This window comes from Myzus persicae, unplaced genomic scaffold (assembly GCF_001856785.1).
Source record: "Myzus persicae strain clone G006 unplaced genomic scaffold, MPER_G0061.0, whole genome shotgun sequence".
Classification (NCBI taxonomy): Eukaryota; Metazoa; Arthropoda; class Insecta; order Hemiptera; family Aphididae; genus Myzus; species Myzus persicae.
Window position 1 is genome coordinate 684,317 of NW_019104333.1, and position 17,240 is coordinate 701,556.

Here is a 17,240-nt window from a genome sequence, read left to right on the forward strand (position 1 = left end):
CAGGAACAGCGATCGTCGCTAACTCACCTTATAGTTACGCCTATGAATTTGAGTTTGACATGCCTGCATTGTAGTGACTATATCTACACATCAGGGTATCCACTATACAGCAGAATAAGTTATCGGAGTTTTCTTACTGAATACATTTTTTAAAAAAATATTATTTATTTTTTAGCCTAAATAGCTATTATATATCTATATACTTTTCTATTCTATAATTAAATTTTAGTTTATTGAAATGTGCTGAGTTAGTGAAACTTGGTGTTAATTATTTATCTTACAAATTTTACTTACCAAATAAAAGTACACACTACAATATTATAAATTAAAAATAATTATTATTTTAAGGGTTTGTCGTTAATGAATAAACGCCAAAATTTGTTAATAAATAAATAAAACACATGTTACAAAGAATAAAAATGCCTTACATTTAACTTTACTTTAAGTTGGGCATAAAAAGACATTTATACTATATTATCAAATATATAGTTAAGAAATATAATAATCCTGTTTTAAAAATTATAACAAACATTATTTTTAGTAACTATTGTTGTATTGCATGTAAATTTAAATTTAAAAGTAAAAATATATATTTTCAAAGAATAGATTAATAATATTGAATATCAATCATACTTTTTAAAGCTTTGTTAACTGCGTCCAACTTGATATCAAGATCTTGTCTATCCTTTTGGAAACTTTCATCTTCTAAAAGTACTTCATCAATTTTTTTTTCAATTAAATATGTTTGGAAAATTTTTTCATTTAAGCGCTTATCAAGGACTTTTAAAAACGAATTAATCATTTTGTGTTTTATTCTTTTAGGCACAAAGTCTCGCACAATTTTCCTGATGTACTCAAAATAACATTGACTTAAATCTCTATGTAATTTAACTTGTTCTGACGATTCTAAAGATTCATCGGTGTTATTAAGACCTGATAATAATTGATTCAACATTTGTATTCTATTAATTTCAATCTTTTTGTCCTTGCTCATATCTTTCCAATTCCCGTCGGAAGAAGAGTCACTGTCATCTTTGTAATTATTGATGTTTGCAGCAGCTAGAATTTCTTCTTGAATTGTATTATTTGATTTTACTATTTCCAATATAAAATCTGGATTTGCTGTATCCAAACACTCTTGATATGATTCTATGTATGATCTAATAAATTCTTTGATATTATTTACATTTTCTTCCAGCAAATTTTCAAAAACTTGCCGTACCTAAAACCAAACAATTTTTATTTAATTACCTAATTAAATACCAGAGGCGCAATACTATTTTGTTTCAGTAAGGGCATCTACAATATTATTATTTAATACTCAGCCTCTAAAATAATTATTAGTTATTGCGACAAAAAAAAAATCAGATACAAAACAATTAGTTGAGGTTCAACTTACGTCCTCATTCAATTGTGGGTATCGCCTTAGTGTGTCCAACAATCTGACATCAATGGAATTCAATATGTTTAACATCTCACTGCGGACCAATTCTACACAATCCAACGATGGCTCAATTAAGTTATTTAATTGCCGACTTAAAATTTTTTGCAATGCTTTTTCGTTGACAAAAGTACTTTGGTTAGTACCTGATGTATTTAATAATACCGTTGCAATATTTTCATTAGTTAAATCCTGTAATGGGTCTATAGCATTTATTGTCTTTAAATATTTTTGTTGGATTATTCTAGCAACACTTGCACCGCCAATTATTTCATCGACCGAAACATCACTTTGATTTCCATTCACAGTGTCTTCATACGATTTGCTAATATCTTTTAAAAGTCCTATTACGAACGATACTTTGTTCTCAGGAGTATGCAGTAGCATCAATTTCTTGCCTAATTTATTTTTCATCTCCTCAAGTTCAACTTTAAGTTTTGGATATACTTTTTTAATATGTGTTATTAATACCATCTGCAATGTACGAGCTAACGCTTTATTGCCGTGTTTAGTACATATATCTGGATAGTTAGTTTTTAGAAATTCAGTTTCTGACGATAGCGTTGCTTCCATTGATTTATTTTCAATGATATCTTTTTGACTTCTGTTAACAACTCCGATGATACCTAGTTTCACTGGAATCCTGCGACCACACAAAAGATCTTTTGTATCTTGTAATGTTCCATCATCAATTAGATCCAATTTTGTGACTACAGCTATAGTTCTCATGCCTTCTGGATCCAACTTCTTTGCTATTTGCAGGCTTTCACTCGTCGAGGGGTCCGTATTCGCAGTCACCACTGCTAAAATAATAGAATTTGACTGCTTTGCATAGGAAAAAATCAATTTTTGGATCTGTTCATCAATATTGTCAGGTTGGTCTCCAACCGCCACTTTGGTTATACCTGGCAAGTCAACGAAAGTCAGATCATAGCGATTAGTGTGAATTTTCAATAAAATTTGACTGTTAGTGATGCCCTTATTATTTCCTGCAAGAATGTTTGTTCTAGATTCAATTTCGTTGCGTACCAAATCGAAATTGAAAAAAAAATAATTTGGCTTATGTAGAAACTCTACCCATTCTGTTATGTTTTCACTATCTTCGATGTTATGTGTCAATAACATGGATCTTCTAGTTTCCTCAGTGTACCTAATCATTTGTATAACTAATGGCGCTCTGGTAACTACACCAGTTCCTCGAGGTAAAAATGATTTTCCCACGATGCTTTCCAGCACAGAACTTTTACCGGAACTCTGTGTTCCCACAACCACAATTTGTGGTAAGTCAACGATCTGCTGTTCACCAACTACCGAAAAAACATCTTGCAGTTTATTCACAACTTGGATAAGTGACTGCATTGTTAATCTCGTACTGTCTGAATCTAAAATAACAAAAAAATGTGTTATTAGAATTTCAATAGTCAATAGTTTAAAATTTAATTTATAATGGATTAGATATTGATAGTTAATTATGAGGAGTACACATTGTTTTGATTATGATTATTAAGCTAATATTTGAATGAGTTACTTTAACAACATCTATTTTATTGTTATTATGCATATTTGTGCATTTAAGCATTTTAAACCCCAAATGTAGTTTGGAGTAAGTAATATAATAAGTGGAGAATGTATGTCATTCGCCGTTTATTATATTGTTGTTACTTATTGCTTTATTTTTTTTTAAACATTTAGATATAACTACAAATTTGAGTGCACCAAAAATCAGAATATAAACTAAAGGTACAAACTTATGTTTTTAAACTTGTTTTTGCGTTACACATAACATGATTAATATTTACAAATAATAATACATTGAGATTGTATATTAAATATTTTTATTATTTAATATACCCAAGATATTAGACAATCCAATAATATATAGGTAGATTTGTAATTTTTAAGTTAGGCTCAGTATCTATGATTTTATAATAAGAAATAATATTATTTTCAGCAAAATAGGTTATTGCTATTATTAATGATTTTTCAGTTCATGAGCACTTAACTACCCATTGAAAATATCAACTAAAATAAAAATAAATCTATTCACTATAAACATGGTACTTTCTCTAGGTTTGTCATTCTGCTTACATTTATTTCTAGATCAAATTTGTATTTGTTTATTTTACACTTTATACTATATATATGGTATACCGGTTTCCAAAAAAATCATCGGCTTCATAAGTTATAGTAAAAAGAGTCATTTAATAAGAGAATTTGTACGACAACATTACATTTTCTGAATTAAAAATTTAAATATATGAAAATATGATTTAGAATACTAAAGAATAGTTACCTACAAAAAAAAATTTTTTAATAAATATTTAGTAAAAAAAAAAAGGCGTATAGCACTTGTAGAGTGTCCCTTGTAGTTAAGTAAGTCTCTGTAAATTGTAATGAATGTATTAAATTTGTTTATATAAACCTACAGAACAAATTTTGAGTAACATTTTTTTAAAGATTTTTGCTCTTTAGAATGACGACATACATATTTTATACATTTTCAATTTCATATTCATGCATAATCAGAATATTTTTCTGAGTATTTTGAACTATATATTATGTTCCGGTTCCTATAAGAACAATTTATGAGAAACCACTTGCATAAATGTTTTCAAGTGTTAGTTATAAAAATTAAAAAAATGGGTAAGTAGGGGATGCACTGCTGTATAGTAAGTTACAAGTGGATAATGTTGATGAATGGATGATGTTAAATTTTAACCCAATGGTATACTATCATTGTATACGAAAAACGATTCTGGGCAGATACACGGTTTGTCGGCCTAGGATATTTTATATTATATTATTGTATCGTTATTATTAATAGAGGTACCCATTAGACTAAATTAATATTATTTCCATACTACAACTATAAAGAAATTTTTTTATGAATTTCTAACTTTCTCAAAATTTAAAATTTAATTTAATATAAAAAATCAATGTGGATTTAAGCTCAACTTTTTTTAAAATTTCCACTAACAAAAATGTACAAGGAACCTTGTACCTACTAAATTTTTCAAGTTTTTTGATAGACCAAATAAATATTTTATCGACATTAATTTAAAAAAAACTTATAAAAATCGAAAATTGTATATGTCTATCAATAGTTCATTATGAGTCAAAATATTTTAATGGTTAGATTTTATGGTGCATTCAAAATACTAATATAAATATTCAGTTCTTTCATTTCGTGTATCTAAGAAAAAATTTTTAGAGTTACATCAATTTTGTGTAAAAAATTCTTTTTTTCCTTCATTTTTTTTGTTTTTCCCGGCGCTTTTGAAAGCTACTGGGAATTTTAAATTTTGACCTCCCGAATGCATCAACTATTTTTTACTTTCCAACCTTAAAAGATACTGAAGTTGAAAATCGAAGCATAATTTAAGCGTGATTTAAACTACTCATCGTATACATACATAGACACACAAAAAAAACCCTTATCATTTTAAAATTACTACGTTCATAGTAAATAATAGTCAAAAATGTTGGTAATTGTTTTCGAAATATTAAGCGTAATTTTTATTATAAACAAGTTATTTTTCAAATGGCATCCAGGAGAATGTAATTAGATAATTGGACCAAATAACAAAATTATATTGGAGCTGCTAGTTATATAAAAAATAATAATTAAAAATTATTAATACCTGCATTGCAAGCTATCACAATTTATCATAAAACGCTACATACTAAATACCATTTATTTATATGTTACATATATTTATAAAATTATATTAGAATTTTTTTTTTTTTTTGAACTGAAGCCCGGTGACTATGGCCATTAGCTGTTGTAGGGGTTATGAACTGTGGTAGCCGGTAGGGATAAGGTTGGCGCGGTAAGTTGTTTTTACAATTATTACGGTTGTTATGGTAGGTAGTAAACACGTGTATGTGTGGCAAGGTTTTTAACTACTATGAACCCGGGTGGTCACCCATCCGGGAGCTAATAGCAGTGGCCGTTACTTACTCCCAGTCGCATTCCGCGACGGGTATATAGCAGCCAACGCGTCACGCCAAGCCTCTATATTATAATTCATTACTATTAGTTAGGTCATTTTATTTCACGATGTTTCGCTTCTCCCTATTGAAAAATCTTGAGTACACCACTGGTTATGCTTATGTACGGAATTCAAATTTGAATAGAAACTGTATAAAAATACTTACAAAACGAAATAACATGGGCCCACATTTATTAGGTACTTAAGAATAAAAATATGTCTAAAAGATTAAATATAAACTCGCACGACTACAACCAATGTTATATAACTATTAACTTTAGAAAGAAAGAACAAACATACTATTGCAAGGTCACGGAAAAGAAAGGATCGAAATGAATCAATCATATTTTAATCATTTAAGGGTCGCGATGAAAATATAAACTTGGATACAAGGGGAATTGACAATAAAATAATATTCTGCATCTAAAAATAAAATTAACTCGTGTGATAAATTAATAACAACTTACATATTAATTATAATATTGCTTTCAGTCGTTGTTCCAATATGTGTACTTATATACTTATGAGTTATGAGGTTATATAGTACTTTTTGCTTTTTGTCTAAATTAAATTAAACAGACAGATTGTATTAATTATAGACAGTACACAGTGAATACTGACTGTCGAGGATCGAATGCCGACTGATTAATAAGTGATGAATAGGACATTATAAGTCTTATTACAATAAAGATAAAAAAATATCTCGAACATGGGAAAGTAGAAGTGATGACGCGCTTAATTATTGGTGTCCTGCTAATACAATTACATTGTTTGATATACTAAATACTAATGTTTAATATCGTATAAACTAACGTAAATTGGTAAACTTACTACTCGTACTGTTATCTAATCTGAAGGTTAACAAATTATAACAAATCGTACGCTGTAGATAGGAAGGTACTACAAACCGCTAATGACAGTTGATGATATCCTAAATTCGTTGATACGAATATAAAATGTAGTAATAATATTCTTAAAAACAGAAAAATTTTTTTTTTTTGTAAAATATACTTTAAAATTTAAATACAATTATGTATTATCGGTCGGTCTTATTTTGGAAATTATTTATAATTTATATTATGTAGATATTAAAATTAAAATAAAAACTATAAAATCTGAAATCAATGGTATATCTATAAGGCGATGTCACATTGTAGACTATAAAAAATAAAAATAATATAATTAAGTTGTAATCATCATAATAAATTAACAACATTTGTTGTAGCATGTCATAGATATATATAATTATAATATATAGATTTTAACGAGGAGAAGTCAGAAATTTAATAAGATTTGATTAAAATATTCTCTTATTTGAATAATTATCTGGATTAAGCTATTTTCTAAGCACTACAAACATAACAACTTGAATTTTCGCAAATAACATGTTATCATTAAATACAAAATTCGAAATCATACGACAACTTTGGTGACCTTAGTGGTTTCCGTGATGTGTTATATCCCAATTATTTCAGTTAATAGAAATTGGCAAATTAGTAAATTATTCTGAAAGTAGACTTGAAAATATTTGCAAAGATTTTGAGTGGATAAAGTACACCAAAGTTAGTGGGCCAACTTCAAGTACTCAATAATTACACAAAAACTATAATATTTTTGACAGGCAACCAACCTACCAAGTGTTAATTTACATAATTTAATTATATAGGTATTATAAATTAAATAAAAAATAAGATCTAATCAGGTATCAACATTAACATTTATTAGTGTACTTACGGTAATAAAATTGTTAGGTCCACGCTTCGGGTAGCAATGATTCTAATGGTTTGTCAAAATGTTTCAATTGTCGAATAATAATAATAATAATAATAATATGATCAAATCGAGACCACAAATATGAGATTAATGATCGAGACGCCAATGACCAAAGTGAAAAAAAAATATAGTTGTGACTCGTATTTTCGACTTCTGTCGTTGCACAGCGCTGCACCCCGCGACACATGACTCATCAGTAGTGTTGAAGAAACAGCGATAACACAATTACTGTTTAGTCTATAACTATATAATGTATAATTTTTATATTTCGGTATTTTTTGAGCGGCGTGGTGGCGAACGGCGGCAGTACTTATCAGATATTATAATATCTGTATGTATGTATTAATATGTTTGTAATATGTATATCTACAGACTACAATCTACATGACGTTTGTTTATCTAAGAAAAACTAAAAATAATACGAAAATAAAATACATCGATGTAGAATCCCATACATGTGGCCAACGTAACCATTACGATTATTAATTTATGCACATAATTAAAGAGAAATATAAACTGTACAGAATTATTATATTTTCATATATATGTATATCTTCCCTGTCTCAGCATTCAACCCAAGAATTTATTACTGTTTTCGTATCTTTTTACTAGGTATCCACCAAAAATTACGTTATTAATAGAACATTATGTTGTTATAGTAAGTCATATTTAGTCATATTGTATGTAATTAATTAGAGAATTTTAATTTCAATTATGAAACAATTTCTAAAATGAATATGTTTCTGTTAAACTGAATGTAAATTATCGTAAATTAATTGTCTACTATAATTTGGTAACTTTTTTTTTTATTATTTATTTGAAGTAATCTACAATCTATACATGTTCTTAGTATAATAAGTAGGTTTGATAGGTGAAAAGTAACAATGGTATGAATAATAAGATTAGGGAAGATACCCAGTAGTAACACCCTATAAGTGACAGAAATAACAATGAAAAAAGAAAGAGAAAAAATAAAATGACAATAATAAATAAATGGATAATTAATTTGAGGATCGGAAGTTTTACCTGGTAGCGACCTCCAGCATTTATTTAGCTCGTTTACTAAAGTAGATTTCTACACCATAGGTCCATAGCCTTTTGAGTCTTCGGCGCGGGTTACCAGGGAGTGTGTAAAGTGTGTTAGTTGATCATTTCGAGATTAGTGGATTTAAGTGTTGTTGAAATATTTGTTTTGGAGTCTGGTGTAGTAAAGTTTGGATATTTGGTTGAGATTTTGGATTTCGAGATCTTTGTGGAGATAATTGTTGGTTAAGTACCAGGGTGCAGATGTAACTAGTCGAAGGCATATCGACTGGAAGGCAATTTGGTAACTTAAATGTTTTATTTATTTGCCCTGAGCGGGTGGGTTGCGTTTGGGCGAGTTAGTAAAAAATTGCAATATGCTTAGACAATATTTAGCATATTGCGTTTACCATTTGGGCTAGTGATTTTATACTATTGTGATGTGTTTGAGTGACCTTTTTTTGATATCCATTCAATCAAAATGTATCTTTTATTAAAGTTTGTAGTATAAAATTGTTTTCAATTTGAAAATCCATATTTGGTAAACTATACATAAATACGTAATAGGTAAGTAATAACTAATAACTAACCCACATTTCAACATTTGTGCCATAATCATTAATCAGACAGCATAATATTTTATCTTAATCTTTATAATTTAATATTTTATCTTTTATCTTTTATAATTTATATTGTATCATACTCGAACAAACGAGAAACACTGAAACACAGTATAAGCCATAAGGAACTCGCTCAAACAAATTTTTTTTTAGGCGGCCAAAGAAGAAAATCCCTCCAAACGCTTTTACGCATGATGCACATAGCACATGTGTTACACTCTTACACTATTAAAACTATTATACTCGTACTATTAAATCTAAGTGAAGTATAAATAAATAATAATTAATAATTATTAACAGGGCTCGAGACTTCTAGACTAAAAAACCATGAAATATGCGCTACAATATGCCTTAAAAAATGATAAAATATGCAATGTAATATGCTCAATAAAAAAATTTAAAAAAATTGATTTTGATTAATTCTAATTCTAAAAATATTTATTTATAGGTATTTAATTAATAATTACATAATCTAACTTTAAAAAATATTCCCGAGTATTCTTTTTGTCGTCCATTGTACATGTATGATTTCTTCATTCTGCAAACATTTTTGGTAAAATTCAATGAATCAGTAAGTAAATAAATATTATAATTATTTATAAATTATAAATTTTTGTTTATACCTTGAAAATTGCACTGTATTAGTACGTGTTTGTGAATATTTTCAAATTTGAACGATCTTCTATTATTGATCAGAAATGTTTTGTATGTTGAGAATGAACGTTCTACATCGAATGATGTGATAGTGACGAACTTGAAGCATGCAACATCACTACTAGAAAAATCATCTGGAAAACCTTCTAATTCTTCGATATCTCTTATACCCAAAAAAATGCAAGAAATTTTTTTCAAAAGTGATAGACTTGTGTTTTTTTCTAACACTTGTTTTAATTTTGACTGTATTTTTAATCTAATTGGACCTCGTAGAGTTTCAAATGATTTTTCTACATCGTTAATTATTTCAATATAGTCAGATAATTAACAACCCCTGTCGATAAACTTAGATTATATTATTTTTATACCTATTTACGGTGTAAGGACGAATAAGCGTCTTCACGTTTTTACATTTTACTTTTGTAAAATGGGAATTTAAACTAACACTTGCCGCTCACTGAGTACAAACCCCAAAACTACTTAATTTTTGCAGATTAATAAATTATATGCAAAAAGTAGCATGATACTTATAAAAATAGCAGAAAAAATGCAAATACACTAAAATATGCAAAAATATGCACAAAAAACTTTTAAAGCTGCTTTCCTTTTAGTATGAAACGGATTTGTAGCTTACTCTGCTATCTTTGATTGTGCTACAAACTAATATGCAAATGCTAGAAGTCTAGAGCTCTGATTATTAATATTACATTCTTATAAGTACACATAATTTAGTCCGAATTCTTATAATTTTATAAGGAATTATAAAAATTATTATTAAATACCTAATATAAGGACAGAATAACATAAATTATAGTAATCGGCCTCGGCGTCCGTTGTATTTTATCCACGGTTAACGGTATACCGTATTGAAAAACTTAAGATTTAAGATTTAAGTCAGAAACTGCCAATAACTGGATATGAAAAACTTCAAAATCGTATATACTTTACACTTAGTTACTCATTAGTTATTATCCCAAGAGGATGCCACACTCGAATGACGTGTTGTATTTGTCTTACAAACATACAACATGAACAATTTGTTGTGTTGAGCTTAACAGTCCTAAATTTGTGCTGTTATATTTAATATTAGAGTGATTTACTTATTCATATGACGTATACCTATTATCTACCAACATGAAGTATGTTTTCTTAAACGTTTGCCCATTTATTAATAATTGTTTTTTTACTTTGGGTTACAGACTTACAGCATTTAGTTCTTAGAAAAAAGTGTTTGAACATAAAGGTAAAAATACATTTTAACATAAATTAAATATTTTTATTCTTCACTTAGGTAATATAAAAATATTTTATTTTAATATTTAAATTGAAGGTGTAACTGATGGATTTCTTTCTCTACACTTTACTCATGATGGTATTTTAATCATATTTTGAAAATTTCCTAAAAATTGTTTATAGATTGTGAATTGTCATTGAAATTATTAAAAAATGTATAAATAATAAATATATATGCACTTATGGACTAGAAAAAAGCTAAATATGCATGAAAAATTAAGAAATCTAGACACTAAGTCAATTTTAAAAAGACAAATTTATTTAAAAATTCGTAAAACAGAAAAAAAATACCTTCCTATTTTATGCTCGTTATATTTATAATGTTAGCTATTACGATTTTATGAAATATGATATAAATTTAAATTAAATTAAATATTTTAACTGAGAGTGTTGCATTGGACAATAATAATTAGTATCAAATTGTCAACAGTGTATCTGCATCTTATATTTGTTGCTAATAATTCTTGAATCTATTAGAAGTAAAACCTTCCAGTAAAATAACTGTGTTTATGTAAATAAATAAATTATAACATAATATTACTATAATATTAATAATATAAAATACATTTTTTGTATCGAAAATTGTGTAGTATACTTTAAAAAACAGAAGAAACACAAAATATGCACTCATTAATAAAAATTTTAAATTGTTATACATGTAAAATAAATTTATTGTAAATTCTATACAAGGATGAAAGCTATAGACCTAAAAAAAAACACCCAAAATCATAAACATCTCAACCTTAACTAAGTATTATCGTTACATAGAGTGTGTGTAGGCAGATACAATATGCGTTTGAATCCATCGAATCTCTGCTATGTTTGAATTTGGACAACGCCCGAACAGAGTAACATGAAGGCCTGCGTCTTTTTCGGCAATCCGTTGTTTGCTCAATTCCGAACGGCTCCCAGCTCAAAAAAGGTTTTACAAATAGGTAAATTCCCAAACAGCTTCTATTGAAAAATATTTCACCATTTGATAAAAAATTTTCGGTTTTCTAGCCATCATTGATGAATTTTCATCAAATGAAATATCCAGAATAGATTATATAAAACAATTGTGATGATAAACCGCTTGGTGATATCATACTGTTATTAAAGTATTAAGTTATTATTATATTTAAATATTTAAATATTATTGGTATAATTAATTTTGTTTTTCTCAAATCTAAATGTTATGTGGTAACATGTAATGTAGGTATATATTATTATTTATTACTATATTAATTAATACTAATACTGTGGGTTCCGCTTAATGTGATCACTTTGGTGCAGGTCGTTTTGATTCTATTAACCGGTTGATTCTATAAAACATTTACAACATTTTTTTCATGATTCAATCTTTTTATACAATTACATATTTAATGTAACATACATAATAAATGACACAAGTACACGACGCACAAAGATAATTGAATATCATAATAACGTACAACGATATACTGTCATACTACTCATACTAATAAGTTCAAAAATAAAATGGTTTTACTTAGCTATTCTAATAAAAGGTCAATTTAACATTAGTAACATACAATTTGGTTTGGGATTTTCATTTTTCATTTTAATAAACACGGTTGATTCGTTGATTCTATAAACCAGTGATAACATTAAGCGGAACTCACTTTATAAATAAATATCTTATAGGTATAACTGTATAAGTACCTAAATAATAATATTTATCAGAAAACTTAAAATAATCAAATCAATTACATAAGAATCATAATGATTATTGTAGTCAAGTAAATATGCGATACATTCATGCTTAACTTAAGTCTTAGTGCTACATTATGAAATCATGTGCATTCCATTCCATATTTCCATGTACTATGTTTTTTATGGCAGTTATTAATCAAAAATTATTTTAAAATCATGTGTGTTGAATTGTTAATCAACATTTGTAAGAGAATGAGCAATACATAATAGATACATATGCAATAAAACTGCCTTATTCTTGGCCAAGCTTAAAATAATTGATACAATCAATTTTACATAATTTTTAAAAAAAAATAGTTTAAAAATAGTTTAAGATTAAAAAATAATATTGTTGATTTTAGTTATTGCACTCACAATAATTGTAATATTATTATTAAGGTTAGAATATACATTTCTATTAATTTAAAAATATTGAATATCAACCATATTTTTTAACGCTTTTCCAACAGCATCCAATTTCATTTCAACATCTTTTCTATCATTTATGATACTTTTGCTTTCTGTAAGCACTTCACCAATTTTATTTTTTTTTAAATATGTTTGAAATATTTCTTCACTTAAACGTTTATCTAGAACTTTTAAAAACGATATAACCATTTTGTGATTAATTCTTTTAGGCACATAGTCCCGCACGATTTTCCTGATGTATTCAAAATAACATTGACTTAAATCTCTATGTAATTTTACCTGTTCAGCCGATTCCATAGATACTTCTTTGTTATTCAGACCTGATAATAATTGATTCAACATTCGAGTTCTAATAATTTTTAATCTTTCGATTTGAGCCATTCTGTCGGGTATCGGGAAAATTGGCATCTTGCCTGGGTTCAAAACTAGTTCTGGCTTATAATCACTTTCGTGCTTTTTTATGTTAACAGCTGCGAGAATTTCTTCTAGAATTGTATCGTCGGTCTTCATTAGTTCCAAATGAAAATCTGGATTTGCTGTATTTATAAATTCCTGATAAGATTCAATATACGATGAAATAAATTATTTGATGCAATTTACATTTTCTTCCAGCAACCTCTCCAACACTTTTCGCACCTAAAATAAAAAGTTTTATTACTTTAAGATACAAACATACATTTATAAAATCTAAAAATGTGATAAGAAATCACTAAGTATTAGTAATATAATATGAACAGTAAAGTGTAAAGTGTTCAATAGTTCAATACCTATGTCCTATACATCCGTCAAAATAGGGGCTATGCATTCGTTTCTTTAGCTCGGTTTGTTTTTTGTACACAATAATTAAATTCATTGAATTCAAATTGAATACATCCATTACACTGTAAGATGAATAACCTAATTTAAAAAGTTGAAATATAAGTAGCATGTTTTGTTTCTGTAAAAGAGAACAATAATAGTAATTACCATATTCTACAATATAGGTAAGAGGAGATTGATAAGGTAACATTAAAAATATTGTTTGTACATGATTTGGACTTTACAAAAATAAAAAATAGTTCGTTCTTCTTCAGTATCTTCAATGAATACTGTAATGAATGTAATTTTAATTCAATGATAAAACATTACAAATGAAAAGCGATTCTGAGTGTTGTGTCACCCTCTATTTACTAGGATAATTTATAAATAGTACATTATTACTATTTACTAATTACTTACCACATAAACTATTTATTTTTTGATTAATTATACGGTTTGACTATTTTTTGGAAAAAACGTAAATATTTTAACATACTTCTATATTATTTTAATTACTTAGTATATAAGTGATTTTTATTAAGATAAAAAGTTAGTTGGTCCTTAGTATAATTATTTTTTGAATTCCAGTATAATAACTAAATTTTAAATATTCAAATTAGTCATTATGAAGTTCAAAAGAAAAAATGTTACTATTGGGTATTCATTTTTAATATTTTTTAATTGTTGTAAGTAGAATTGCCTTAGGTTTCAAACAGAAATCCACTGATGAATGTTAATATAGTAAATAATACTATTAATACTTGATGTTTGTCCATTTTCTAAACATTAAACCAAAAAAGCGAACCTAATACCTCATGGAATGGTATGCCCAAAAAGTTGTACTCACCTGCACTCACAAACAATTTTCAATTATAAATACAAAATCATTTAACTCAGGCTTAACTTACATCTTCATAGAGTTGTGGATATCGTTTAAGTGTGTCCAATAACTTGACGTCAATGGAATCAAAAAGGTTTAACATCTCTTGACATACCAACTCTACGCAGTCCAACGACGACTCGATTAAGTTATTTAATTGCCGTCTTATAATTTTGTGTAACGCCTTTTCATTTATAAAAGTACATTGGTAAGTGCCCGATGTGTTTGATAAAATATTTGCAATATTTTCATTTGATAAATCTTGAAGTGGGTCAATAGAGTTTATTGTCTTTAAATATTTTTGTTGGAATATTTTAGCTATGCTGGCACCGCCAACAATTTCATCAACCGAAACATCGATTTTATTACCGTTCATAGTATCTTCGTACGCTTGCATAGTGGCAAAAGTTGTCTTTCCAATTTCTTTTTAAGTACTTCGAGTTCAACTCTAAGTTTTGGATATACTTTTTTTATTTGTGTTATCAATACCGCCTAGCTGTAACGTGTGAACTAACGCCTCGTTTCCGTGTTTCGTACATATATCTGGGTAATTAGTTTTTAGAAATTCTGTTTCGGACACTAACGTTGCATCCATTGATTTATTTTCAACAATTTCTTTTTGGCTTCTATTCACCACACCTATAATACCTAGTTTCACTGGAATCTTATGACCGCATAGTAAATCGCTAGTGTCTTGTAGTGTTCCTTTATCGATTAGATCCAATTTTATAACTACTGCTATGGTTCTGATTCCATCTGGGTCCAACTTCTTCGCCATGTGAAGACTTTCACTTGTTGATGGATCCGTATTCGCAGTCACCACTGCTAAAATAATAGAATTGGGTTTCTTTGCATAAGAAATAATTAATCTCTGGATGTGTTTATATATGTCTTGCGGTTGGTCTCCAACAGCTACTTTTGTTATACCTGGCAAATCTATAAACGTCAGCTCATATCGATTAGTGTGAATTCTCAATACAATTTGAGTGCTAGTGATGCTCTTATTAGTTCCTGCAAGAATATTTGTTCTAGATTCAATTTTTTTGCGTACCAAATCAAAATCGACATAAAATATATTTGGCTCATGTAGAAACTCTGCCCATTCTGTTATTTTTTCAGTGTCTTCGATATTATTTGACTTCAACATAGATTTTCTTGTTTTCTTGGTGTATTTAATCATTTGTATAACTAATGGCGCCCTGGTAACAATTCCAGTTCCCCGAGATAAAAATGATCATCCAACAATGCTTTCCAGAACTGAACTTTTTCCAGAGCTTTGACTTCCCACTACCACAATTTGTAGTAAATCAGTAAGTTGCTGTTCACCAAACACAGAAAAAACATCCTGAAGTTTATTTACGATTTGTATAAGTGAATTCATTGTACATTTTACAACTTTTCAATCTAAAATGATATATAAAATATTATTTACTTAGGTATTCATATCACAATAATTAATACTTAACAATTTAAATTTTAATGACTGATTTATAAATTTATTATCATTATGAGGACAGGTATAAATTGCTTGAAGTTCGTATTTTAGCATACATTTAAGTCGCTTTCAAAATCGTTATTAAAAATGAAAAAAAAAGGTTAGAAAAAACGATAATTTCAAGTCAACAATTAGAAAATTCAAATACGACGTACCTCATTAGTTAATGTTGGTTAAAATTGAAAAAAAAATAATTGTAAATTTACAATATTTTGTTATATCTTACTTGAATAATTGTATATCTTAATTTAGGCTCTGTTTTCTATCGCATACATAATTTAAGTGGGACCGTATTGTCAAAAGTAATTTGTTATTATTTGTTTTAAGTATTACGCCTCTATACTCCACTCGCTTTAACTATTATAAATACAGATAAATAAATTACGATACTTAAGTGTTTGTTATCAAAACTATGAGCTGGGCATTTAACATTTTAAGTAAGAATAGTATATACTATAATTATATACTATTTAATAAGTCAAATGTAAACAGTACGTGTATGTATAGAATATTAGAATGTGATATCTTAAATTGGCATAATGTACTTCAAAATGATAATACATATTTTTGTTAGTAATCGATTATTTCGGAAACCACAAAAGCTATCCAAGCCATAATCACATAATATAGGTTCGATTATACCTCTCATTGGTTTTTACTTTTGTTTAAAAAAAAATGTTCAAAATATTAAATAAGTTACTTATTGGGTAATTCAACATAATATGCCTCCTGGGCTATACCATGAAATGTATATATTATACACATCTGAACGATAGGCTATTTTTGCGGCTCAAGTACTCGTATATAGGAAGAATCTTTTGCCGAATGCCAAGGATAAAATGTTTTTCGATGATAATTCCAATTTTACATACCAACCTGCTGCCCAAGAATACGTTTTTACACACAAATTCAATACGCAGATACCAATCTTTGAGAATAGATAAGCTTCCAAACTTTTTTCACCATCATATTTCAGACCTGTATTCAGCACAATTAGGACAGAGTAGGTTGATAACTACCTACCGCTTCATTTATTACTTCGTCAATCGAGATCGTAGCCAGAAAAATATTTGGGGGGGTTGAGTATAAATATGTTATATTATATAATAACATATGAAAATCAAGGCCTTAGCCAGAAATTTCGGGGGGG

At 27.9% G+C, this 17,240-nt stretch overlaps 1 protein-coding gene and 1 pseudogene across 2 annotated transcripts; both read right to left on the reverse strand.

Annotated features, from left to right (window-relative positions):
• Positions 1–316: 316 nt before the first annotated feature.
• Positions 317–7,359, reverse strand: LOC111041248 (dynamin-1-like protein). 2 transcript variants are annotated; one of them, XM_022325469.1, is made up of 3 exons: positions 7,168–7,359; positions 1,400–2,823; positions 317–1,222 (listed from the first exon to the last, which is right to left on the reverse strand). In XM_022325469.1, the coding sequence occupies exons 2-3, from the start codon at positions 2,798–2,800 to the stop codon at positions 608–610; spliced, it is 2,016 nt and encodes a 671-aa protein (XP_022181161.1). In that variant the 5' UTR covers positions 2,801–2,823; positions 7,168–7,359; the 3' UTR covers positions 317–607. The 2 variants fall into 2 exon arrangements, with proteins under 2 accessions (XP_022181161.1, XP_022181160.1); XM_022325468.1 differs by lacking the exon at positions 7,168–7,359 and adding an exon at positions 5,901–6,136.
• Positions 7,360–12,902: 5,543 nt separating this feature from the next.
• Positions 12,903–16,390, reverse strand: LOC111041245 (annotated as a pseudogene).
• Between the last annotated feature and the right edge of the window lie 850 nt (positions 16,391–17,240).